At 44.2% G+C, this 24913-nt stretch overlaps 1 protein-coding gene across 2 annotated transcripts; it reads left to right on the plus strand.

Annotated features, from left to right (window-relative positions):
- The first annotated feature begins 5557 nt into the window (after window positions 1-5557).
- Tat (tyrosine aminotransferase) lies at window positions 5558-16374 on the plus strand. Of its 2 annotated transcripts, none has more exons than XM_076915877.1 (12): window positions 5558-5653; window positions 6626-6872; window positions 7010-7114; window positions 9162-9229; window positions 10331-10489; window positions 11096-11234; window positions 11699-11751; window positions 12597-12749; window positions 13294-13422; window positions 13942-14025; window positions 14725-14823; window positions 15150-16374. In XM_076915877.1, the coding sequence occupies exons 2-12, from the start codon at window positions 6638-6640 to the stop codon at window positions 15288-15290; spliced, it is 1365 nt and encodes a 454-aa protein (XP_076771992.1). In that variant the 5' UTR covers window positions 5558-5653; window positions 6626-6637; the 3' UTR covers window positions 15291-16374. The 2 variants fall into 2 exon arrangements, with proteins under 2 accessions (XP_076771992.1, XP_034378836.1); XM_034522945.2 differs by having other exon boundaries at window positions 5606-5653; window positions 6604-6872.
- Window positions 16375-24913: the final 8539 nt, after the last annotated feature.

A 24913-nucleotide genomic window follows, 5' to 3' on the forward strand; every position in this document is an offset into this window, starting at 1 on the left:
TTTTGTTTATGTTTGAATGCTTTGTGTGCATCTTGTCTGTGCACTACATGTGTGCAACTCTCAAGAAGGCCAGAAGAGGGCGCCGGATCCCCTGGAACTGATGTTGCAGATGGTACTGAGCCGTCATGCGGGTGCTATGAATTGAACCCTTAGGAAGACCAGCTAGTGTGCTGTGCTATCTCTCCAGCCCCAGTTCGTTATTTTCTTTAGGATTTCCCTGGTTATCTGTCTCTCTGGGGGTCTACTAGTCTGCTTTCCATAGGGATAGAGACGCATCTCACTCCACTTAGCCCCTAATGAGGAGATTTCAGTCTGAGTGGTGAGATCTGGAGCCAGATTTTGAGGCTCGAAGTCCATCTCCCGCTGACAAGTTCTGGTGCTTACCACTGATTGAGGTGAAGGCAGAGAAGGAAATCTGTACTTTGGGACTGATACACACCTACTACAGCCCGCAGCACTTTGTTTGGGACAACTGTCCATCTGCATAGAGGGAGGAAAGGTGCAGGAACTCGAGGTAGGTGACCATTAAAAAGCAGGCTAGCAAGCCGTTCATAGTCTCAGGAAAACGTCTTATAAAATATCCCCAAATGAGATCCATAGAGTACCAAGCCGAGGGAGTAAGGCTATGAAATGTTTGCCTGGACCAATAGACACATTTCAAAATGTTAATTATGGGCAGAAATGATTGATAGTGATTGTCTCCAGGTGGTAGAATTATTAAAGGACTTTTAAAGTTTCTTTTCTTTTCTTTCTTTCTTTCTTTCTTTCTTTCTTTCTTTCTTTCTTTCTCTTTCTTTCTTTCTTTTTTTTCTTTCCGAGACAAGGTTTCTCTGTGTAGCCCTGGCTGTCCTGATACTCACTCTGTAGACCAGGCTGTCCTGATACTCACTCTGTAGACCAGGCTGGCCTCGAACTCAGAAATCCGCCTGCCTCTGCCTCCCAAGTGCTAGGATTAAAGGCGTGCGCCACCACCGCCTGGCTTTTATTTCTTTTATTTTATTTCATGTGTAGGTGTGTTTTGCCTGCATGTATTTGAGTGTACTGTGTTGAGTGTACTGTGTTGAGTGTACTATGTGTGTGTCTGTTCTTGGAGGGTGTTAGATCGCCCGCTCAAGTTAGTTGGTTGTGAGCCAACTACTTAGGTGCTGAAAACCAAATCCCCATCCTCTGCGAGCATGTCAAATAAATGCTAGTAACTGCTGAGCCATCTGTCCAGCTGCCTGGTGGTAGAATTATTTTAAAATTGCTTTTGTGTGCTAGGCATGGTGGCTCACACCTGTAAACCCAGACCTTGGAAGGGACAGGCAGAATCATCAGCAGTTCAGGGTCCTCAGAGGCTGGCTACATTGTGAGTTTGAGGGTCTCAAAAAACAAAACAAAACAAAACAAAAACTACTCCAAAGATAAACAACAACAACAAACAAACAAGCCATTTCTTGTGGCAAAAGCGATGGCTTATGCTTAGAAAAGCTCACTAGAGGTCATTTGGTTTTTATTTTAATATTAACTTTTACTTAGTTATTAGGTATTAATGCATTTATATGTTTAGTTTTGAGACACCCCAGACTGTAGTTTGTTGTTTTTCAATGAGAGGACTTCACTGTGCCTGTTGGTGTAACCTTTAGTGATTGTCAAAGCTTGCTGGGCCTTGACTCACAGTCTAGCTTATCTGGTGTCATGGAAACTTCCTATACAGCTCTGGGTCCTCTCACACATTCTCCCTCCCTGACTGGTCTGTTTTCCTTCTGAGGGAAAACATTACCTACCAGAGGCAGGTAGTACCAGAACTTGTTTGCTCTGCCTGTTTCCCTCTGACCTCAGTTCTGATGTTGGCTCCCAAGCACAGCTGAAGGTGTGTCCGTGGCATTGACCCGATGATGCAGCTGCCCTGGCCCCCTTCACATGCCCCCTCTGCCCTGCAGTTTCTGCGTCAGCGCCAGTATTTGCGGGACCATTTGCCAACCCCTGTGCTGCCTGCTGCTCTTTGATCTGTAAACCTGAAGCCAAGCCAACCTGGCCTGCAAGCAGCTGCTTTAGACCTTTGCAAACCGCATCCTAAGCCAAGGTCTCATCTAAGGAAGAAAAAAAAAGAGAGTTGTTTTCTACAGAGAGAGGCGAGGGACATGCACAGATGCTTCAAAAACACTGGGGGGGGGGGTGAGAAAAAGTGAACCATGGCCATCTTTGATTAAGTGATGAGGCAAAAGCAACTTTAATATTGTTCTGTCAATCATTTTGAGCAAAGTTTATTTTAGAAGACAATTCCCAAAGGTTTTCAAACCACTGGATAGGAAGGTAATTAGCCTTTCTGAAAATAAACCATCAAGGAGTCTAAAGAACTGTGAGGTTTGAGTGTGGTGGGTCACACCTGTCCTCCCAGCACTGGGAGGCAGAGATAAAGAAGATGGTGAGTTGGAGGCCAGCTTGTGGTCCTTAAAATGTTCAAAACAGAACTGTTTAAAAATTAAGACTCTGGTATAGACTATTCTAGAATCGAAATATCACAAACACATTCAAGAATATACAAAATTCAGTACAAGCTAAAGCTACTTTTTAAAGTAGTAAGGAGAGCAGGGTGTGGTGGTATACACCTTTAATCCCAGCAAGTGGGAGGCAGGGGCAGACAGATCTCTATGAATTTAAGGGCAGCCTGGTCTACATGCTAAGTTCCAGGCCAGCTAGTGAAGCTCTGCTTAAAAAACCAAAATGAAACAAAAAACTCAAGAAGCCTTCAGTTTTTGAAAATAAAACACATGTGTGAGTTCCTCAGATGAAAAGGGAACACCGTAGAGACCACTCAAGAATGTAACGAGACTCCTAAGTAAAGGTAAGTTAACTCCAGAGCCCTAGGGAGAATTGTTCATGGGACAGGGCAGGGGACAGCCGCCAAGCGGATGGCCTGTTTTGTGTGCATGGGAGGGAGGAGTTGGACCAGAGCCTCCAAAGGATCCTTGAAGTCTCTTCTCCGTGTTCTCTATCACAGGGAGAGCTGTCAACCCCTGGAATGTGGCTCTGCTTCTAGAAAACCATCCCATAAAAAACAGGAAGCCTAAGATTTACCAACCTCTGTTGTACAGGATGTTCTATCTACTTTATTTACAATAGAAAATCTGAAAGTTTCCCCATGACCAACAAGAATAGAACAAACAAGTACTGTGTAGCCATCTGTCAGAAGAGAGGTTTTTGGGTGTTGTTGTACATCCCTGTAATCCCAGCATTTGGGAAGCTGAGGCGGGAGGATCAGGAGTTCAAGGTCAACTTGAGCTACATAGAAAGATCTTGTCTCAAAAAAATGTAATAAATTGATCTCTTTGTATGATAATAGGAAAATGTCAATACAATATATTAATATTAAAAACAGCCATGCCATAGAAACAATTTTGTTCAATAAATGTAAATCACATAGTAATTTCAAATTTTAGAAGGAATAATTTTAAAGTCAAGGTGCATCAGAAAAGAGTGAGAAGATTAATTTAAAAAATTTTAAAGACTTACTTATTGGATTTTTGTCTATGGATATTTTGCATGTGTGTTATAATGTGCACCCTGTGTGTGTGTGTGTCTGGTTCCTATGGAGGTCGGAAGAGGGTGTTAGGTCCTCTGGGACTGGAGGCATGGATGGTTGTGAGTCACCATGTGGGTGACAGGAACTGAACCCAGGTCTTCTGGAAGGGCAGCCAGTGCTCTTAACCCCTGAACCATCTTGCCATCTCCAATAAAATTAGTTAAAAATTATTATTATTATTATTATTATTATTATTATTATTATTATTATTATTATTATTAGTGTGTGTGTTCAGCAGTCTCCTTCCACAGTGGCATCTAAGGATGGAACTTAGGTCAGTGGTCAGGCTTGTGTAGCAAGTGATTTTACTGGCTGAGCAATCTCATCAGGCTTTGAAATGAATTTTTATTGTTTTATTCAAAATGTCAAAGAATCTTTTAACACGCAATCAATATAAAATGAATAAGGTAGTTGGCATTTTTAACACTAAGTCTTCACAATGTGATGTTTATTTTATATCAACAATACTTCTCGCTTTTAGATCAGCCACATTTCAAGGATCAAAAGTCAATTATGACCGTGGCTACTATATGAGACCGGGTAACTAAAGTGAGTGGAAAGGCTGGCAGTATAACTCAGTCGTACAGCGTTTGGTTTAGTTCAATTCCCTATATTAAAAACGCGCGTGCGTGTGCGTGTGCGTGTGCGTGTGCGTGTGCGTGTGTGTGTGTGTGTGTGTAGGAGTGGAAAGTGACTGACACCCAATACCCTAATGTCAACAAGAAAGTCCACAGCAGGACTCTGGCAACGCCTGTGTTTTATGAAGCGTCTCTGCATGCTTTCATTGGAGCTTTTATTGGAGGTTACAGTGATACATCTTTGGGCACTAGAGCATGTCGTGCCCAGGGTGATGTGAACCTTGTGCATCTAAATCGCACTCCCATTGCAGGCCCATTGCAGGAAGTAGACTTTGTAGACCTGCAAAGTGTGGTGGTTGGAGCACTGCGCATGCGCAGACACTACTACACAAACAACAGTCTAGCGCCTCTTGTGGACGGTGTTAGAGCTGTCGTCTGTACCTGTGGGGGAGCAAGGAGCATGTGTGGTCCATGAATCAGATTATGTGTCAGCATAGGAGAGAGATCCTACCACTATTGTTGTTGGCTCCTTTGTTAACTTTATGGTCAGTTACAAGCTGCTCTGGGAATTTCCCACTATTTAAAGAAAAAATAAAAACGACTTCAGATCCCTCAACTCACTGTGCTCTTAAACAGTTTTATATTCTAACGAAAATGAAGCTGCAGAGATTTTGGCTGCCTTGTTTCTTGATTGATGGTTAATTTGTTTTAACTGTCCAGTTGGTTCTGACTGGAGTCCAAAACTCTGTGGTATGCCAAGTAAAGAAGATTACGGCATAGAACAAAATAATAATGACGATGACGATGGCAATGGACGACAGCGCTGATAGATGCCCATTGTCAAACGAGAGCTTGCTTCTATATGTACTTTGAAACTTTTTAAAAATATGTATGCATTTATCTCTGTATCTCTATTTGTATCTCTGTATACTTACCTATTTTGGTGACTTGATGGATTTTTTTTTTATTTGTTTTTCCTTGGAGTGCAGTTGAATTTTTGTGGAGATTACTGTTGTCTATAGCAAATCCCACATAAGGTAGATGAATATGCAACCAAACTCTTATCATTGCCTGTGTCCAGGAGTGGGACTACAGTGCACAGAGAAAGGGGTTCCAGAAGGACTCTCATTTTAGTGTATTTCTGTACTGTTAACACAATGGTTTTCATAACAAAAAAGGACGATAAAGTTAATCACTGTCACCCCAACTGCCCTCCACAGTTTCCTCAAACATCTCACCAAATGACCAGAAAGAGTTAACACAGAGAATTCCAGACACTTGATGTGAGGGCAAATCCCAGATTGGATGGTGGCCCAGGGTTGGGGTGAGAAACAGCAGAGTGTGGGGGAGGTCCAGGGGAGGGGCTTAGTTCTCTTGACCAATAGCATGAGGGTTTTGGGCCCAACGCCCATTGGCTGAAACTATTTCAAGGGTCAGGATTGCACCTGAACTCATCATCAGAGGACTTGGTGGAAGAGTGCCTGTGGGCTTCTAGGTTTGGACGCGGAAGGTAATTCCTAAGGTTCTCTGCGCTGTGATGTTGACTGGGATGCTCCTGGCTTTCTTTCTGATATTATGACTTTTTCTGCCCAGGGATGAGATTCTTTTCTGACATGGCTTTACTTTAATTGGCATCAATATTCCTCTCTCTCTCTCTCCCTCTTCCTCCTTCTCCTTCTCTCTTTCCTTAATGGTATAATGGATATAACATAGGTCTTGGCCCTGCTAGGCAAGTGCTCCATTGCCTTAGTTTTAGTTTTTGAGACATGCTCTTGCCAAGCTGCCTGGGCTAAAGTACTGGGAAGACCCTTTTTTTGGGGGGGGGGGTGTCTCTGTGTGGACAGATGCTAACCCACAAGCTTTAACGAATACTTCCCTGTTATTTATTTTTTGGTTTAACTTAGACCGTAGGGTTAGAGTTGCATAAAGAAAATCCCACTTACACAAGGCTGGGAGATGACTCAGCAGGAAAAGCCCTTGTCACCCAAGTGTGAGGATTAGAATTCGGATCTCTAGGTCCCATGTAAGTCAAATGTGGCGGTGCACATCTGTAATCCCAGAACCCACAGTGAGACGAGGCAGAGATCCTGTCTCAGACAAGGTGGATGGTGAGGGCTGATACCCAAGGTTGTCTTCTGACCTCCACGCACTTATAGTGGAACGTAGCCCTCACAGGAACACGCACATGCACAAGTACACGCTCATGCCAAAGACAAGAGGAAAAACATCCCACTTGTCGTAGATAAGTGTTCAATTAAATGCTCCCTGCTAATTTTGGAAAACAAGTAGCTCCTTTATTTTCCATCTCTGCAAAACATTCTTAAACCCCCTTATTCAGAGCAAAGCCACCTTACAAGTGAAAGCATATAAAAGCTTTAGAGAGATGCACGTACAAAGTCACCCCAGCTTAGGTCTAAACGTCGCTCCCCACCTCAGAGAGCAGCATCTTAGTTTTCACAGGGACGGCTCTTTTTCCCTGTAGGCTTCCTGAGCCATGGACTCCTATGTGATTCAGACGAGTGTCAATGACAGCCTGCCTTCAGTTCTGGATGTGCATGTCAATATTGGCGGGAGAAGCTCGGTGCAAGGAAGAACGAAAGGCAGGAAGGCCAGGTGGAATGTGAGGCCCTCTGACATGTCCAATAAAACCTTTAATCCCATCCGAGCCATCGTGGACAACATGAAGGTGAAGCCGAATCCGAACAAAACCGTGATTTCTCTGTCAATTGGTGAGTTCGGGCTCCTTGACGGAGGGGTGGCATTGCCTGCCCACTTCCCACCCTCTTGGGCTGCCTGGAGGAGATGAGACCTGAATGTGGAGATGTAAACTCTTGGTGGTTCTTTTGCTTTCCTCTTCTGTGAACAGGGGACCCTACTGTGTTTGGGAACCTGCCTACAGACCCTGAAGTGACCCAAGCCATGAAAGATGCCCTAGACTCGGGGAAGTACAATGGTTATGCCCCATCCATTGGTAAGCTTGCCCAGAGATGTTCAGAGTGCCTTTTGATCATTGCTATATTACACAGTGTGATCTCAAACTAGTGATCCTCCTGCCTTAGTCTTTCAAGAACTGGGATTATGGGCATGTGCTATCATGTCTGAATCGTAATGTTTTTTAAGTTAAATGTATTTATTTGTGTGTGAGTGTATGTGAGTGCCACACACATAGAGATAAACACAAAGAGGGAGACAGAGAAAGGATCAGGCAGACAAACAGATGACAGACAGACAGACAGACAGACAGACAGACAGAGGTGGAGGGAGCAAGAGTGCATGGTGTGGCTATGGTATGTATGTGTCAGTTAAAGGACAGTTGTGGAGACTAACTTTCTCTTTCCATCATGTGTGTCCTGAGGACTGAACTCAGGTTGCCAGACTTGGCCGCAAGCCCCTTTACCCACTGAGCCACCTCACTTGCTCTCTATGTAGCTTTCTGAATAGGACTCCAACGTATAATAATTGTCATTGATTTCTGGATCTGTGGTTCTGAAGAAGAGCCCAGCATAGAACAGCCCTTTAGATTAGGGAAAGGGTCCCACTCTTCATTCTTAAACACAGCCATTGAGGTCTAATTTCTTTCCTGGTTTCATCTGCTGGTGACACCTCCTCCTTCATTTACGCGTTTGCCCTCTGCAATTAGCTCCTTTATTTCTTTATGATTTAGAACTCTGTTTTCATTCTGGTCTTGATCTCCTGGAAATGCATTGCTAATGGTTTGGGAGGGAATGTAACAGAGTGGCTGATACGTTGTGGGCAGACGTTATTCCTGAGAGAAAGATACTTCCCTATTTAGGAAAACTCTGTCAAAAATGTCTGTCCTAAAGATTTTGGCAAAATAGTTAATTCCCTGGTTTTACGTTATGTTGCTTATCTCCCACTGGGTATTGTATACTTTGTATATATTATCTCCCACTGGGTATTATATATATTATATATATTATCTCCCACTGGGTATTATATATATTGTATATATTATCTCCCACTGGGTATTATATACTTTGTATATATTATCTCCCACTGGGTATTATATATATTGTATATATTATCTCCCACTGGGTATTATATACTTTGTATATATTATCTCCCACTGGGTATTATATATATTGTATATATTATCTCCCACTGGGTATTATATACATTGATCCCTTCTTAATGCGGAATTAATTTAAAAACAACAGCCCAGTTTCATACTAACATCAGATTCAAAAGCTTTTCCAAGAGGTGTCAGCGGCATGGCTTTCAAGTGGATGATATTACATATCAGAAAATTACTTACGTATTATATTAAGAAGTTGCATATAACTACAATAAAATTCAAGACTCAAAATTAGATTATAGAATATTATAACAAGGACCAGTGAAGTGCCTTTCTGGGTAAAAATGCTTGCTGCCAAGCCTGGTGATCTGAGTTCAATTTCTGGGACCTCCATAGTGAATGGAGAAAACTGACTCCCCAAAGTTGTCTTCCAGCTGCCACACATGTGCACGCCCACACAATACCCAAGTAAATAATTTCATTATCCAAAGTATTAGGAAACTAATGAAGCTTGGAAACAGGAATCAAACCTTTATCTGACAAGGGTTCAAAGGTTCTGAGCATGGCCCAGAAGGGCGGGAAGGTGACAGTCGTCTCCAGGAACCCATTCTTCCTCATTAATAAAGTAGCAAATGTTGATGACTGTTGCTCGAAAGACCCATTGATGAGCTGTTGATGGCATTTCAAAAAGTAGACCCTATATAAAGGGACTTAAGGCAGAAGTCCTTATTTAAAGCAGATAAAATGTAGTCATAGCGGTCATGATTTGCAGTGGATCTATGCTTCTGGTTGTTGTCATGCATTTGCACTTTTAATAAAACAGCAATGGGAAATTAATTCCCTTCACACATGACTGAGCTGTACAGAGTGATCTGGCCCTGAGCAAGGGCAGAGGGGGGCTGGAAGCAGTGCCAGAGTCCGGGGCACGACTGTCAATCAAGGGATGAAAACCTCCAGCTTCCCCTCCCATGTCTTGCCTCAGGTTACCTATCCAGTCGGGAGGAGGTCGCTTCTTGCTACCATTGTCATGAGGCTCCTCTGGAAGCGAAGGTGAGCAGGGGTGCCAGCTCAGAGGCTGCTGAGGGCGAGCACACTCCTTGCTTCTGTCCCACAGGGGAGCTGAGGAGAAACCCTGTGTAGCAAGTTGTAGCAAGTTGAGGACTTCTTACACAGCTGGAGTCATTGATCAGTAATGGTGATTAATGTCACTATGGTATAAGAGGTACCTCCTGTCATGGATATACTGTTGTCCTAGAGTCTCAAAGGACCCCCAAGGTCACCCTAGATTTGATTTTCTTCAAAAGATCATTGAGAAACTCTTCACAAATAGTGAATAATTTAACTTAAAAGAATTTCTCACTAGGAAGTGTTTATTCGAGCATCTGCCCTCACTCGTGTTAGGGTGCGGAGACAAGAACATTAGGAGTCTCACGGTATACTGGATTGGTGGCAGGGCCAGCCTTGAATGCTGCCCTCCTCTCTTGTTGTCTACCTTCTAATCTAAGAGGCATCTCTCATCTGTGTTCAGAGAAGAGTCAGGCTTCAAATCTCTGGCCAAAAGTAAATAAATAACCTGGTGGAAAATAGCCAAGGTCAATTGAAGATCTCCCTTGAGAGTTGGTTGAGTCATAGCCAGCTTGTCCTTTCTAAAGTGATTTGCTTTTAAAAGTGGCCATCATTTTCAACAACATTTAGAGACAGCTGAGAGATGGTTAGAAGAGAGATAGACACATACATAGGTGATAGGCAGACTGCAGATAAAGGATAGATAGATAGATAGATGGATAATAGGGGATACATAGATTGTGGATAAATGATAGGTGATAGATAAATAGATGATAGAGAGATGATAAATGATACATAGATACATGATAGATGATAGTAGATAAATGATAGATGATGGGTGAGAGATAGTAGATAAGATGGATGATAGATACATAATAGATAAATAAATAGATGATAAATTATAGATAGGCAAGATAGATGATAGGTAGATAGATAGATAGATAGATAGATAGACAGACAGACAGACAAAATAGATTTGGCACAATCCTTCCTATTTCTTTGGGACTTATTAAAACAAGTTCATTAATGTTCCCAACTCACAACATGACGAGCTGTCTCTCAAGTCCACCCTTTCTCTCTTCACAGGATGTCATTCTGACAAGCGGCTGCAGTCAGGCCATTGAGCTCTGTCTAGCTGTGTTGGCCAATCCTGGACAAAACATCCTCATTCCAAGGCCCGGCTTTTCCCTCTATAGGACTTTGGCTGAGTCTATGGGAATTGAGGTCAAACTCTACAATCTATTGGTAATTAAAAACATTTTTTAATGTTTATTTTATCTTATATGTATGGGTATTTTTATGCACATACCACATATGTGCCTGCCAGCAAAGAATGTTAAAGTCCCTGGAACTGGAGCTATAGATTGTTGTGAGCCATCGTGTGGCTGCTGAGAATTGAACCTGGATCCTTTGTAAGAACAGCAAGTACTGTTAACCCCTGAGTCATCACTCCAGGCCTTCACTTAATTTTTGACTCAAGTGCTCAGTTGCTAACCTGTTTAAAAAAAAAAAAAGAAATGACCATTGTCATACAGAGACTGGTCCACAGGTGGGAGGTTGGGATCGAAGGCAGATTTGATTCTTTTAAAACTTTTTATCTTCATCTATCTTGTGTGTACATTGGTGCGCGTGACTGGGGTGGTGAGTTTAGTGTGTGCACGCAGTGGTTCATGGGTGGAGGTCAAAGACAGATTTCTGTAGTTCTCTCTTCCCAACACGCGGCTCCCAAGGCTGGACCTCAGACCATCAGGCTAGGTGGCGCCTTATTTTATTCTTTACACTGAATTCTTGAGCTGAATATTCCCTCTAAATTGTTTAGACACATCTTGGTCTCACTTCTTTCTTTCTCAGCCCGAGAAGTCTTGGGAAATTGACCTAAAACAACTGGAATCTCTGATTGACGAAAAAACAGCTTGTCTCGTTGTCAACAACCCATCCAATCCATGCGGCTCAGTGTTCAGTAAGCGGCACCTTCAGAAGATTTTGGCAGGTAAGTGCCGAAGATCACCCACACTGGGAGGAGGTGAGAACAGCATCCTTTAGCTGCTCCCTGACTGGCGGAATATCCTGGGTCTGGAATAGAGATGGAGAAAAGCCATCACTGCCTCTGGCTGGTGATGTGTCATGGGGCCCAGGACTTGTCTAAAAGAGGGAGAAATGAGAAGCGCATCCCGAATCCAAAACTGGCGAGTGGTTCATTTTGGCAGATTTTGGTTAAGAGATAATTCACCTGTGTTTGCCTCTCTTCATGACCGTCCTCTGGATCAGCGAGTCTGGAATGTGTGGTTAAACCGCACAGTTAGGCTAGACATCCTGGGAGAACACAGGAAGTGATTAGCTCCCAATAGGATGATCCGTGAGCAGGGAGCGCGGAGCGCACAGGGCCAGGCAGGAAGGAAACGATGACGTAATCCGAACGGAAAATGATTCCAGCATTGTTTTCATTATTTTCAGTGGCTGAAAGGCAATGTGTCCCCATCTTAGCCGATGAGATCTATGGTGACATGGTAAGTCTGGGTTGGGTTATGTCATAACAGGAGTCTCAATACCGTCTTGTTTTCTGGGACGTGGAGAGTTGCCTAACGGGAATGGTCAGACGCAGCTGGCCATTCTGTGCAGATGTTCTCAACAAGTACACAGACCCCCCCCCTTGGCTCAGCTCTTTATCAATTAAATTATTTAATTCTAAGAGCTGGGAAAAGCAAAAGTTCATGGAATTTCCTTGAATGTAGGTGCCAAGGAGATAGGGTATAAAGGTACTTTTGGATTTCTTGTTTGTGACTCTTATGGTTGTGTAATTTTAGTAGTTGTTGGGGAGAGGGATCCTGAAAGTGTAACTCAGGGGTTGAGAACATGCCCAGCTAGCATGCTCAAGTCTGCGTCTAATTCCTGGTACCAGAAATAAAAACAAAAAGTTCACAGGAAGAGGAAGAACGGTTGATATCGTTCTAGACTTCTTTGGGAATATTACAAATCCATATGTGCTGTGACGCCTTCTAGTCCCTCCAAAAGTCTGCATTATCCAACATAGCTGGGCCCAGGAATGTTAGATAGTGGATTATTTTTAAATTTATAACTCCACCTATTGAAATTCCATAGTGTAAGTTTCCAAAAGCTGTTCACACCATTGGACTAGCGTCACTGCCCGCATGTTCGGTTTCCTTTAATTCAGACCACATACCAAATTAAATGTCTTTGGATAAGTTTCCCTGAACTATGTGGGATCCAGTCATGCCTGAGGGTGGGAAGGAGCCTGTCCATCCTTACCCTGTCCCTCAACATCTAAGAAAGGGGATGGGATGGGAGGCACAGGATCCAGAGGAAAGCATTCAAGGATACCTCTCTTCCTCAGGTGTTTTCAGATCGCAAGTATGAACCACTGGCCACCCTCAGCACCAATGTCCCCATCCTGTCCTGTGGTGGGCTGGCCAAGCGCTGGCTGGTTCCTGGCTGGAGGCTGGGCTGGATCCTCATCCATGATCGGAGAGACATTTTTGGCAATGAGGTGAGAGCAATATGGTGGAATGGTGTAAATAATTTAGTGAACATATTCGGTTTTGAATGTTCAGTGCTGTGGAGGGAGGGTCTCGTCCCCGTCCTGACTGTGTTGTTTGTGGTGTCTGGGAATGAGATTGATGAAGACGTACACAGATATTCCTCACCCAGAGCCAGTTTTCTCATATTTGGGTCTCAGGGTCTATGAAGATGTTCCACCTGCCCCCAATTTGAAGGCTATAGAAAGGCAAACCACCACAGTAATGATGGCTATTATTCATGTTTCATGGACCTATTTTTATTTTATCTTTATAACACCCTATGAGATCATTTTACAGTCCATAAAAACAGGGTGCAGAGAAGTTACATCATCTGCCCATGGTCACACACAGGTTTGTGACAGAGAAGGACTATAGACCCAGGAGGTCTAATGTAAGAGGCTCACCAGGTGCCATGTTTCCTGAGATTAAAAACTGGATAGAAAGGTTAGAGTAGAGCCACAGCACACGGGGGCTTAAGAAAGGCTAAATAACTTGTCTCCCGGGGGATTCTAGATTCGAGACGGGCTGGTGAAACTGAGTCAGCGGATCCTGGGACCATGCACCATTGTCCAAGGCGCTCTGAAGAGCATCCTTCAGCGTACCCCTCAGGAGTTCTACCATGACACTTTAAGCTTTCTTAAGGTAAGGGGTAGCTTGTAACCTTTCACTTGAGGACTTTGGGAGCCAGAGAACATATCAGCAGATTCAGGAACGATGGCCCTTCATTTCTGCAGCCCTGTGCAACTGGGGCTTCCAAGTCAGAAGGCGACATGAGAGTCACTCTCCATAGACAGCTTCCTTCACTTGTAATTCACTCCGTCTTGCTAGGAACTTCAAGTGACGGGGTTTTGTTCTTGTTGGCTTTTTTGTACTATAACCTTAAGCCTAGGGTTGTGACCTTCAATGAAGGTTCTACCTTCAATAATGTTTTTCTTTCTTTTTTTAAAAAATTGCTTTATTACATAAAACATTACATATGAAAGTCAAAGTTTTCTTTCACTTAAAATTTGATCATATATATGATATATATATACACATATATATCATACACACACACACACACACACACACACACACACACACATATATATATATATATATATATATATATATATATATATATATATATATTGTTTGTTTGTTTCTCTCTGCCTCTTGTAGTCCAATGCGGACCTCTGCTATGGGGCACTGGCTGCCATTCCTGGACTCCAGCCAGTTCGCCCTTCTGGAGCCATGTACCTGATGGTAAGTGTGTGTGTGTGTGTGTGTGTGTGTGTGTGTATGTGTGTGTGTGTGTTTGTGTGTATGTGTAGATGTGATAAAACACAGAAGATGGCTTTTCCAGGATCATCATGGGTGGCCATGCAGGGTCTGGCTCCATCTACAAAGATGAGTTAGACACCAGTCCCCATCATTTGAGCAACCATCTTGTTATAAATTGTCTCAGTGCTTCGATTGACCTGTGTTCACAACAGCCTCTCAGTAGCTCATGTCATGTGCAGATACAGAGACATGCTTTGTGGTTCATGACTAACAGTCACGTTGGTTCCTTTGGAGGTCGGGGGACCACATATAGATTTTGTTTGTCTTCAGTATCACTAGTGCCACTTGTGACCCAGGGATAATAACTGTCCTGAAATGAGCGGGATATGCCCACAAAGTGAAAAATAACCTTGTCCTGATGCTAACTATGCCTCTTTTGAAAAAAAAAAAAAGGATGGCATTCCTTTCCCTATTATCCCTTACCAACATTCAGGAAGGAACCCTTCAATAAAGTAAAATATAGATATAACTGTGTCCCCTTCGCTGGCTGTTGGTTTTCTCAGTTATGGGTGGCAGAGTTCCCAGACAGCTTCAAGGACTCCCTGCCCTCATTTCTGGCATAGGAAACGGGTCTGCATCCCTCCACTGACACAGTGGCCTTCTCTTTTATTGTGAGCTCAGGTGGGAATTGAGATGGAGCATTTTCCAGAATTTGAGAATGATGTGGAGTTCACAGAGCGGTTAATTGCAGAGCAGGCTGTCCACTGCCTCCCAGCAACGGTGAGTGAGGGTGTGGGTCTCCGTAGACATTCCCAACAGCCCCTGCAGACCCCAGAGGTCTTCCTGAGTGTGCCTGACATTTCCTCCCACACCAAGTATTCTCCTTCATCATCATCCCCTCCAAACAGGAAGAAAAGTTGGAAACACTCACTGTGGGTGGGAAGATGAATGAACTCAGTTCCCAACTCAGTTCCCTCCGGTGGGGTGAAAGGACACCCCTAGTGGAACGGCATTACTCTGTCTTGCACACTAGGGGCCTGGCTAGGTGAAGGTGATTCAGTATCAGCTTTGGTTGCCCTGGAGATGACAGGTTGTTGTTTTTGCAGTGCTTCGAGTATCCAAACTTCTTCCGGGTGGTCATCACAGTCCCCGAGGTGATGATGCTGGAGGCGTGTAGCCGAATCCAGGAGTTCTGTGAACAGCACTACCACTGTGCTGAAGGCAGCCAAGAGGAGTGTGACAAATAGGCCCTCACGCATCCTCCTGAAGACATGTTCCACACAAGGAGGGCTGGACTGGGCTGTTCTGCCTCAGGAGCCACATGTCCCTTCTAAGAGAAGGACCTCCAAAGCACTGCATCAAGACTTGAAGATTATTTCTTCTTCCCCCAGTCACATCCAAAACATGCGTGGAACCCCAGATTCTTCCCTTACTTGGCTTTACTGGAGTGACTCATGAGCTCATTACCCCACCTACACACTCACACACACACACACACACACACACACACACAAACACACACACACTCACACACACACATACTACACACACACACCACACATACACACACACATCACACACACACCATACACACCATACATACATATACACCACACACACCACACACTCACCACACACACACACACACACACACACACACACACACACACATCATATACTTCCTTATTCTGAGAGTATCAGGTGACCCATTTACCAGAAAGAAGCTGGGATGAGAAAAGCAAGAGCTCAGGATGAGAGAAGCAGAAGATGGAGGATGCCCCCCCCTCAAGCTGACACAGGAGCATCCTCTTCAGTCAGGTCGGAAGTCACCTCAGTTGCTGCCTCATTCCAGGAATACCTCCCTCCTTGTGGTAGAGCTACACCGGAGAGAAGTTGAGGACTTGTGAATTTGGTTAATTATATTCTACACATATTAAGAAACTTTGTTAAAGGATCCTTGATGGAATTTCTTTTCCATAAAGAGTTATTTTGCAGTGCAAATAAATACCAGCTTCCTAAACTGATCAGCTTCCTAACTGATTAGATCTGCTTGCATCAGGTTTTCTTAAAACAGGAGCACACCTCATTGAAGGAGAAGGAGGGGACGGGGCCCTTTCCAGAGACATTGCTGTGTACGGGACAGTATCTTTCTCCTTGTCTTATTGTAGAATCATTGCCACTTTTGCTGTCATGTGAATATTGATTTATTAATATTTGTAATATTATCTTTTCATATATTTTCTAAGAAACATATATATTATAAGATCTTTTATTTTGTCAAGGGCATAAATTATTTTTTTCTTTTTTTTAAATAAAATTTTATCAAATATGCTTCTCTGTGTTGTGTTTCCTGGGGTGGGGCTTGGTCCAGTCCATTACTCAACAGGTCTCTGCATTAATTACTTCTTCTCATTGCTGCACCAGAGCACCTGATGTAAGGAAGGGTTTATTTTGGCTCACAGTTTCAGAGGATGCAGTCCGTCACGGTGGAGGCACAGAGAGAGGAGTGTGCTCAGCTTGATGTCTCTTTTTTATTCATCCCAGGGCCCCAGCCCATGGCACGGTGCTGCCTACAGTTAGAATGGATGTCTCCATCTCAGTTAACACTCTATAAAATCCCTCACAGGCATATGCTTCTCTCCTGGTTATTCTAGACTGTGTTAAATAAACAACCAACACAACCATCCTGGTATCTATTTCTTTTTTGATGATGTACTGATTTTAGAAAGTACTTATGAGACAAATGTATGTGCATAAGTGTATGTGTATATGCATATGTATGTGGTACAGGGTGCTACCTTTCTTCCCTGGCATTGTCTGGGTGCTGACAACTCACTGGTTCAGAGAGAAAGCAGGGGAAAGTCTGGAATGGGGAGTCCACAGCCTGTGTTTCTCTTCAGAATAGAAGAGGACCAGTAGGATCTGGGACAAAGGCTGTGTTCCCAGTCTCCTCTCTGGCTACCCAGTTTGCCACCAGTATACCACTAGGAGAGGAATTCAGGGACCACAGGTATCCTTGGTTCACTCTTCCCCTTGGGGCTTCTGCACACCATGCAGAAAGGGGGAGGCAAAGCCTGGGATGAGTGGAATCTGGTCTGATTGGGAGCAAGTGCTGATTACCAGAGGGGCTGGAGAAGAGAAGAGACTTCTTCAGGAGTCTTAGGCTCTTTTAGGCAACAGCCTTCCCCGTGGCAATCTTTAATGAAACAGCTCTCTGAGAGGATCCTTGCTTGTTCTTATTGCTTTATTGAGGGTGGGGGTGAACACATACACTTTATTCAAGTGAACCAGGGATTATATACCTCTTGGGTGAAGGGCGTGAGAATACCCAGGAAAGGAAGGTCATTGGTTAAAAGCTCAAGGTTATCTAGATACCTCATTAACATGGTGAAGGGGAGTCATGTCATGCTACATGACTGACTGCCTGTGGTCCTCTCTGTCAGGCGTCATGGTTACACATTCCAGAGCAGGTACAGAGATGGGTGGGGAATGGGTCCACCCCTGTTGTTCTTAAATCTCTGAGATTCCCAGAGTTTGAGCTCACTCAGCCTTGCCAGTTCTTATGCCTGTCTGGTTGCACCATTCCACCTATGCTCTACATATGCATATGATGTCTATGTGTATCTTCACACTTTCAAAATCTTGGCTTCAAAGCCTTTGGTACCAATAACCCACTTTTACCTAAATCCTGTAGCTACTCAGTGGAACTACTCATATTTGACCTAGGGATGAGAGGTGTTGGGATCTCTCAGCACTCTGTCTGCAAACCTTCTGAGGTCCAGTTGCCTAGTCACGATTTTCCCTCAACACCTCTCTTAGAGAAGGGCAGGAGAAATCTTGCAAGGTTGGCCTGGGGCTGTATTAGACCATCACCGTCTGGAGATGGCTCACCAAGGCAGGTTTTCTTAATTAGAAGAGGAATTTAGGGTCTCAATCCTGCTGGTCAGACCCAAAGAATTTTCTTTCCAAAAGAAAAATAAGTGCCAAACGCCTCTTCTAACCTGTGTTTCAGTTCAGTGAGCTCCCAGACATTTTATGCTTAAGTTTCCCTATCAAACCCATAATAAAGTAACATTATGATGACTAAGATGATAAGGACGTTCATTTCCTGATGCCACCAGAGTGGGATATTTTCCAAAACTGTCTGGCTCCTCTGTTCCTGTCTCCTGCCCCCCAAACTAAACAGGAAGACGATGCTTTACACAAGACTCTTAGATTCCCCTGTACAGATAATTCCACCTGGCATTGCCAACAGAATTCTGCCCAGACCCTGTAACTCTACAGTTTCTCCGGTGTCTACATTTTGATAAATGTGCCAGATGCACCATCAGACATCTTGGGGGAAATGACTGGGGTGTTGCTCAGTGGTACAGCACCTGGCTAGTAGGCACAAGAGCCTGGGTTCATCCCTACCACTGTGGTGGGGTAAAGTAGAGGTGGGTAGTGAGGGACGTGTGCACACTGGACAAGTTCTAAACCACATGTATAAACATACAGTGCTTTATACAAAGGACCCGCCCTTCAGCCATCCGAGTTCTCCGTTGAGGAAGTGAGTGTTTAGCGATCCTCACTTCACTAATGTTCTGAGCAGATGGGAGTGGCTGTATATGCACAGGTAGGCACAGTTTCCCTTTTAAAAGCCAAGTAACTTTACAGTTCTGAACTCTATCGAGGTCGAAATAGGGGGTGACATATATCTAAAGTGTTCATCAAGTCCTGGGTGACTCTTAAAAATTCTTCCCTGTCCCTAAGCTTTTAACCTTCCAGAAAAACACTTTTCTCCCAGTGTCTGAGTCTCCGAATAAAAGCTGGAGACAAGAGCTACAAGCTGTGGAGTCACTTCTCTAGGTCTGAGCACAGCCTACCAGCTGGCGGGCCTGTCCAATCGGACAGTATTCATACTTTACCCCGGTTCTAAACTCCCCAGCAACTGCACATGCGCAGACAGACGACACCGTGGGGCTGCACTAAGGGCTACAAGAGGTGCATGGGAGCAAATTTTGACAGTAGCGCTGCCTTTTTTTCCTCCATTTTCTTTATACTTCCAGTTTGAACTTACCCCCCCCCTCCCCCCGCCTTATGTGAGATTCTCTTCCTCTTGTGCGCCTTCAGGTCCCAAGAACTTGATAAATCATCTCTGGGCATCATAAGCACCTGCGAGCCAGCTCTAGGTCAGTCTCCGCAGTCGGGAAGCAGAATGGGGCATTCTGGTCTTATCAGAGATGAAATTAGACACCCGCATAGAGACAAGGGGAGGCTTGAACCAGCGATGTGTTGATTGTTACGGTGGAGCAGCCAGCATGAAATAAATGGAGCTTTAATTTTTACAGACACGGGGAGTGAAGGAAACAGCGAAGGGCAACAAGAGGGGGCCTCCACAGAGTGAAGACAGAAAATTAGGGAAAAAAAAGGAAAGAAGTTGGCTCATGTGAAATGCACCCCGGTATGTTGTTAAATGACACGTGGGGGAATTCAAGGGAGGGTCCCTCTCCAAGTTTCCTGTGGAGGCTGGGAGACAGGACACTGGAGTCAGACATTGTCTGGAGCAAACAGTAAATTTTTTGGGCAGCTGCTTTATTACCTGGACCATCCTAGGGAGGTGAGTTTGGTTTGTTGAAAACTGTGTTCCTGCTTGGTTCAAGTCTTGTTGAAGCTATTAATAGTTGAGAAAGGGCTCAGAGAATCCTGGCAAGAGTTTGGTTAAGAAGAGACTATTGTCAATTCCATGCCTTCTGGATACTTCTGAGGACTGACTGTAAGTGCCCTACAGTTGAATGGCCTCGTGGGGGACTCTTACTGACTGTAAACAAACTAAATATGCTTGCAAACACATCACTGTAAGAGTGTGATGTTGGAATCCAGCCTCTGCTCAGACCACAATCTGCTCTCTGCCCCCTTTCAGGTACACACAGAGACATGATCTGTAAGCCCAAAAGCCAGAGCCCAAAGCCTGGCTTGGGAAGAGACTTAACATCAAAGAGAGTCCTGGCTTGTGGGACACTTCCTTCTACCCATGGACAGGGATTTGAAGAATTAATATTAAGATGTTCATAGAATCCACAGGGAGCTACAGATTTACAATAATCCTCACCCAAATCACGAGTTATTTTAGTATAAAAAGTACCTAATTCGCTCTTAAAGCATTCATACAAATGTGCATCATAGCGCTGTACCTAAAGGGGGGTGGGAACAACTCAACTTCTCATTAATGGAATTACAATAAAATTATATAATAGAATAGTATTTAAAAGTACAAGGTGCAACGGGGGAGATGGCTCAGCAGTTAAGAGCACTGGTTGCTTTTCCAGAGGAACTAGGCTCAATTCCTAGCACCCACATGGCAGTTCACAACCACCTGTAATTCCAGAGGATTCAACACCCTCCACTAGCCTCTATGGGCACCGCTTACACATATGTGGTTCACAGAGATACAAGGAGGCAAAGACACTTCTGTGTATATTTTAAAATTAAAGTGAATCTTTAAAAGATTTCACAGCGAAAGAAATAAAGTAGCAATATATGCCTCTGTGTTGTTGAACCTTGAGACTATTAGGCCGAGTGAAAGACGCCAGTCAAAAACACCATGTGTGTGATTCTGTTGAGACCAAATGACTAGCAAAGGCAAACTCACGGAGCCTGAAGCGTGACCCGCTGTCTGTCTGAGGCTGGGAGTCAGGGTAAGAAACGGAGTGTTTGCCAGTGTGTACAAGAGTGGGCATATGTTCTAAATTGATCATGGTACTGCTTGTAGAACCCTTAAAATACTAAAATGCACCAAGTACACACTGTTAGGTGAGCTATGTGGTAAGGGGCTACATCTCCAGGACACTTCCAAAAAAGGCAGAAGGGAGTGAGACCTTTAGAAGCCCAACTGGAATCTGTGTCGGCATTTAAAGGAAGCTCATACTGTTTTTAATTAGCTTTGTTTCGAGACAAGGTCTTCCTGTGTTCTTCAGGCTGGCCTCAAACCTATGATCCTCACCATGCTGAGATTGCAGGTGCTCACCGCCGTGCCCAGATAGAAAAGTCAAACATTTAAAAGAAAACAAAAGCAAAACCAAACCAAAACCAAAAACCCTGTAAGACAATCACTTTCCGTTTATCTGTTCACAGCGGACAGAAATTGCTTTTCTCAAGAAGAGTGTGACATTATTTCAGAGTTTGGCATCCTGAAATGGAAAACATTTTTTTCTGTCTTAAAGAAAAAGAAAATGTGTATTTTATGCGTGTGCATGGGAGGTGGCATACAAGCCAGAGGACACTTGCAGGAGTCTGTTCTTTCCTTCCGTCCTGTGAGAAGCTCGGGGTGGGAGGGCAGGTGCTTTCACTTGCAGAACCATCTGGAAGGCCTGATTTTTTTTTTTTCTTGGAAGGCCACACTTACAGGAATTAGTTTGGGAAAAACTGGATATAGTGACCTTGCTGTCACTGGCTCATCTCAGGGTACAAAGGGCTTATTTTTTTCCTGACTCGGGCATTTCATAATGGAAGGAAGCAGGGCACAGGTCAGCCGGGCTTCGACACCTCAGCTTTCTCATTAGACAGTTCTAGGAAAACAACTGGAACTTCTGTTAGAGCAGAATGAGACTGTAGGCCAGACGAGTTTGTTGTCTTTGGGTCTTGAATTGTTCATTAGGAAACATAAATAAAACCATAAACGAGAATGTAATGCACACTGATGCGCGAACTCATTTCAGGATTCCAACGCTTTACCATATTGGTCCTTTCTTCTTTCCTTCCTGTTTTCTTTGCTGAGATATTACAAAGCATCCCAGACATCACCGTTCCCTCCAAACACTTCAGTAAACATCTGAAACTATTATTTCTAGGTAGGCGTGGTAGTAATTACCTGTAACCACAGCACCTAGCAGGCTAAGGCAGGAGGATGGCTGTGAATTGATGGCTAGCCTAAGCTACGTAGTGAGTTCAAGTCAGCCTGGAATATATAGCAAAATCTTATGTAGACAAACAACAACAACAACACACACACACACACACACAGACATTCAAGCGATCAAACTTAGTTTTTCCTTCCTTCCTTCCTCCTTTCTTCATTCCTTTGTTCCTTCCTTCCCTTTTCTCTTTCTGTGTGTGCATGTAGGAATGAGAAGACAACCCTGGGCATTCTTTCTCAGGTTCTGTGCACCTTATTTTCCGATGGCCAGGAACTCACCAAGAAGGCTAGGCAGGTGAGAGACTCTACCTCCCCAGTGCTAGGATTACAATATTTGCCACAGTGCCTGGTGTATTCAAAAACAGGTTCTGAGGTTTTTGTGTGTGTGTGTGTGTGTGTGTGTGTGTGTGTGTGTGTGTGTGTGTGCGAGTGTATCCCACATGTCTGTAGGTACTTCTGGAGGCAAGAAGAAGACATCAGATCTCCCGAAGCTAGAGTTTCAGGAAGCATGCAGCTCTGATCTGGTTGTTAGGAATTTAGCTCAGGTCCTGTGCTCTGAGCCACTGAGCCATCTTTCCGGTCCTGTGTTTGTTTTGATGCAGGGTCTTACTCGGTAGCTTAGGCTAACTTTGAACTTCCAGCAGTTCTCCTGCCTTAGCCTACTAGTGTTAAGACTATGGACGTAAACCATCACGCATGGCTGAGAGTTCTCTTTTGAGCCCATCTTTTTATTCAAGGTTAACCTTTGAATGGGGTTGGACTTATTCAGGCTTTTACCTGGGTCTAAGCCTCCTCCCCAGGGCTGAGCTGCACACTAGCTGGCTATTGCAACATCTCAAGCATATTTTTATCCTTGGTTCTGTTCCTTGGGAGATTACCTTTCTCTCCTTTGAGACTGATTGAAAATCTGAAAATATTTGTTAGTTAAAACATTTTTTTTTTCTTACATGTATTTACGTGTGGTGGGAGGGGCACGGTGTACATAGGAGGCCAGAGGACAACTGGTGAGAACTGGTTCTCTCCTCCCACCTTGTGGGTCTCAGGGATTGAACTCAGGTTATCCGGCGTGGTGGTGTGCATCTTTGCCCAGGGGTCCAGTCGTTGGCTTTGATCTGGCATTCCTAGCTGGGTGTTTTGAATCTTAGATGGTTTCACGTTATTTGCTTTGCTGTGTTGCCATGGAAACCCCATAGCCTGCTGCTCTCTTTCTCTGCCTGGGAATCTCCAGCCCATGCAGATGACACTTAATGCTATGACCAAGCTTTTCAAAACAATTCTTCCATCTTTTTTTTTTTTTTTTTTTTTTTTCTCCACACCACCGCTGTGGCAGTCAGCTTGAAACTGCTTGTGTATAACGTAGACTCTGACTGATCTTCTTCCAGGGCTTCCCCTCCCTGCTCTAAGTCTCCACCTTTGAAACACTTTATGACCTTTCTCTAGTGTGCCTTTCATTTTCTTTGGGCCTTAACACGTGGGGATTTCAGCATCTCTCAGCATGCCCCGGCCGGCATCCTAACCTCATAACCTGTCTCCTATGGTGAACATGAGGCGCTATGGTGGGTGAGGCAGACTGATCTCTCATCCAACCCCACCACTACTCACTTCAGAGTTTCCACAGCAACTGAAGCGTTTGCTTTAGAACCATTGAGTCTGAGGGGGTTCTGTTTAAACTCACTTTCCGGTTCTGCTTTATGCACAAGTTGATGACTCTCAAATGTGTATCTCCAGGCTAGACCTCTCTCCTGAACTTCAGACCTGCACAACTGACTGCCTCCTCAGTCCTCCGAGTGGAGATCTTAGAAAGCATCAACAGTCTATGGGTTCTGAGGCCCACTCAGAATGGAGCTGCCCATCTCCAGTCTTTGTCCAGTGACCCCCTACCCCGCCTTCTCAGGGATTGGCCAGTACCTTCGATTCCTCCGTTTCCAAATCCAGCCTTCCAAATAGCCCTTAGATCCTCACCCCCCTCCTTCTCTGCTCACCAATATCTGAGTTCTCTACACCCCCTTAATTGGCTTTACCATATTTGATCCATCTACCTTTAACCTCAGGATGATCTGGACAATAGCCACAATGATTTAAAACTCAAACCCAACTGTGTTACTTTTCTAATCTCCTTATTAACTTCCCGTTGGTGTTGGGGTCATATGCAGGGTAGAGGACAACTCGTGGGAGCCAGCTCTCTCCTTCTACCACGCAGGTGCCAAGGGCCAAACTCAAGTCATCCATCAAGTATGGCAGCGAATACTGTTGCCTGCTGAGCCACCTCACTGGCCTGCTTCACTTATTTTTTAAAGGCAGGACATCCTGGTTAGTTTTTGTGAAACAAACACAAAACTCATCTGACACAAACCTAGACACATGTGGGGAAGGACGGTCTCACGCGAGGCTGTCCTGTAGGGCATGTTCATGGGCATTTCTTTCTTTAATATTTTTAAAAGATTTATTTATTTTATTTTACATGTGTGAATGTCTTGCCTGCATGTATGTAAGTGTACCACACAAATGGTTGTGCCCTCAGGAGTCAGAAGAGGGTGTTGGGTCCCCTAGAACTAGAGTTACTACAGAGAGCTATGAGCCACCATGTGAACCACGGTCCTCTATAAAAGCAACATGTACTTTTTTTTTTTTTTTTTTTTTTTTTTTAAATACAGGGTTTCTCTCTGTGTAGCCCTGGTTGTCTTAGAACTCCCTATGTAGTCCAGGCTGGCCTTGAACTCACAGAGATCCACTTGTCTCTGCCTCACAAGTGCTGGATTACAGATGTGCTCTCCATTGCTGAGCCAGCTCTTAAGGTTGATGTGGGAAAGGCCAGCCCACTGTGGTGGCCTCACCCCGGGCAGTTGGTCCTGGGTGGTATAAGAAAGCAAGCTGAGCAAACGGTGGAGAGCAGTGGACTACGCAGAAGTCCTCCACGCTGCCTGCCTCTGCTCCTGCTTGAGTCCTGTCCAGACTTTACTCAGAGATGGACTGTGA

Source organism: Arvicanthis niloticus, chromosome 18 (genome assembly GCF_011762505.2).
Source record: "Arvicanthis niloticus isolate mArvNil1 chromosome 18, mArvNil1.pat.X, whole genome shotgun sequence".
In the NCBI taxonomy this organism is placed as follows: domain Eukaryota; kingdom Metazoa; phylum Chordata; class Mammalia; order Rodentia; family Muridae; genus Arvicanthis; species Arvicanthis niloticus.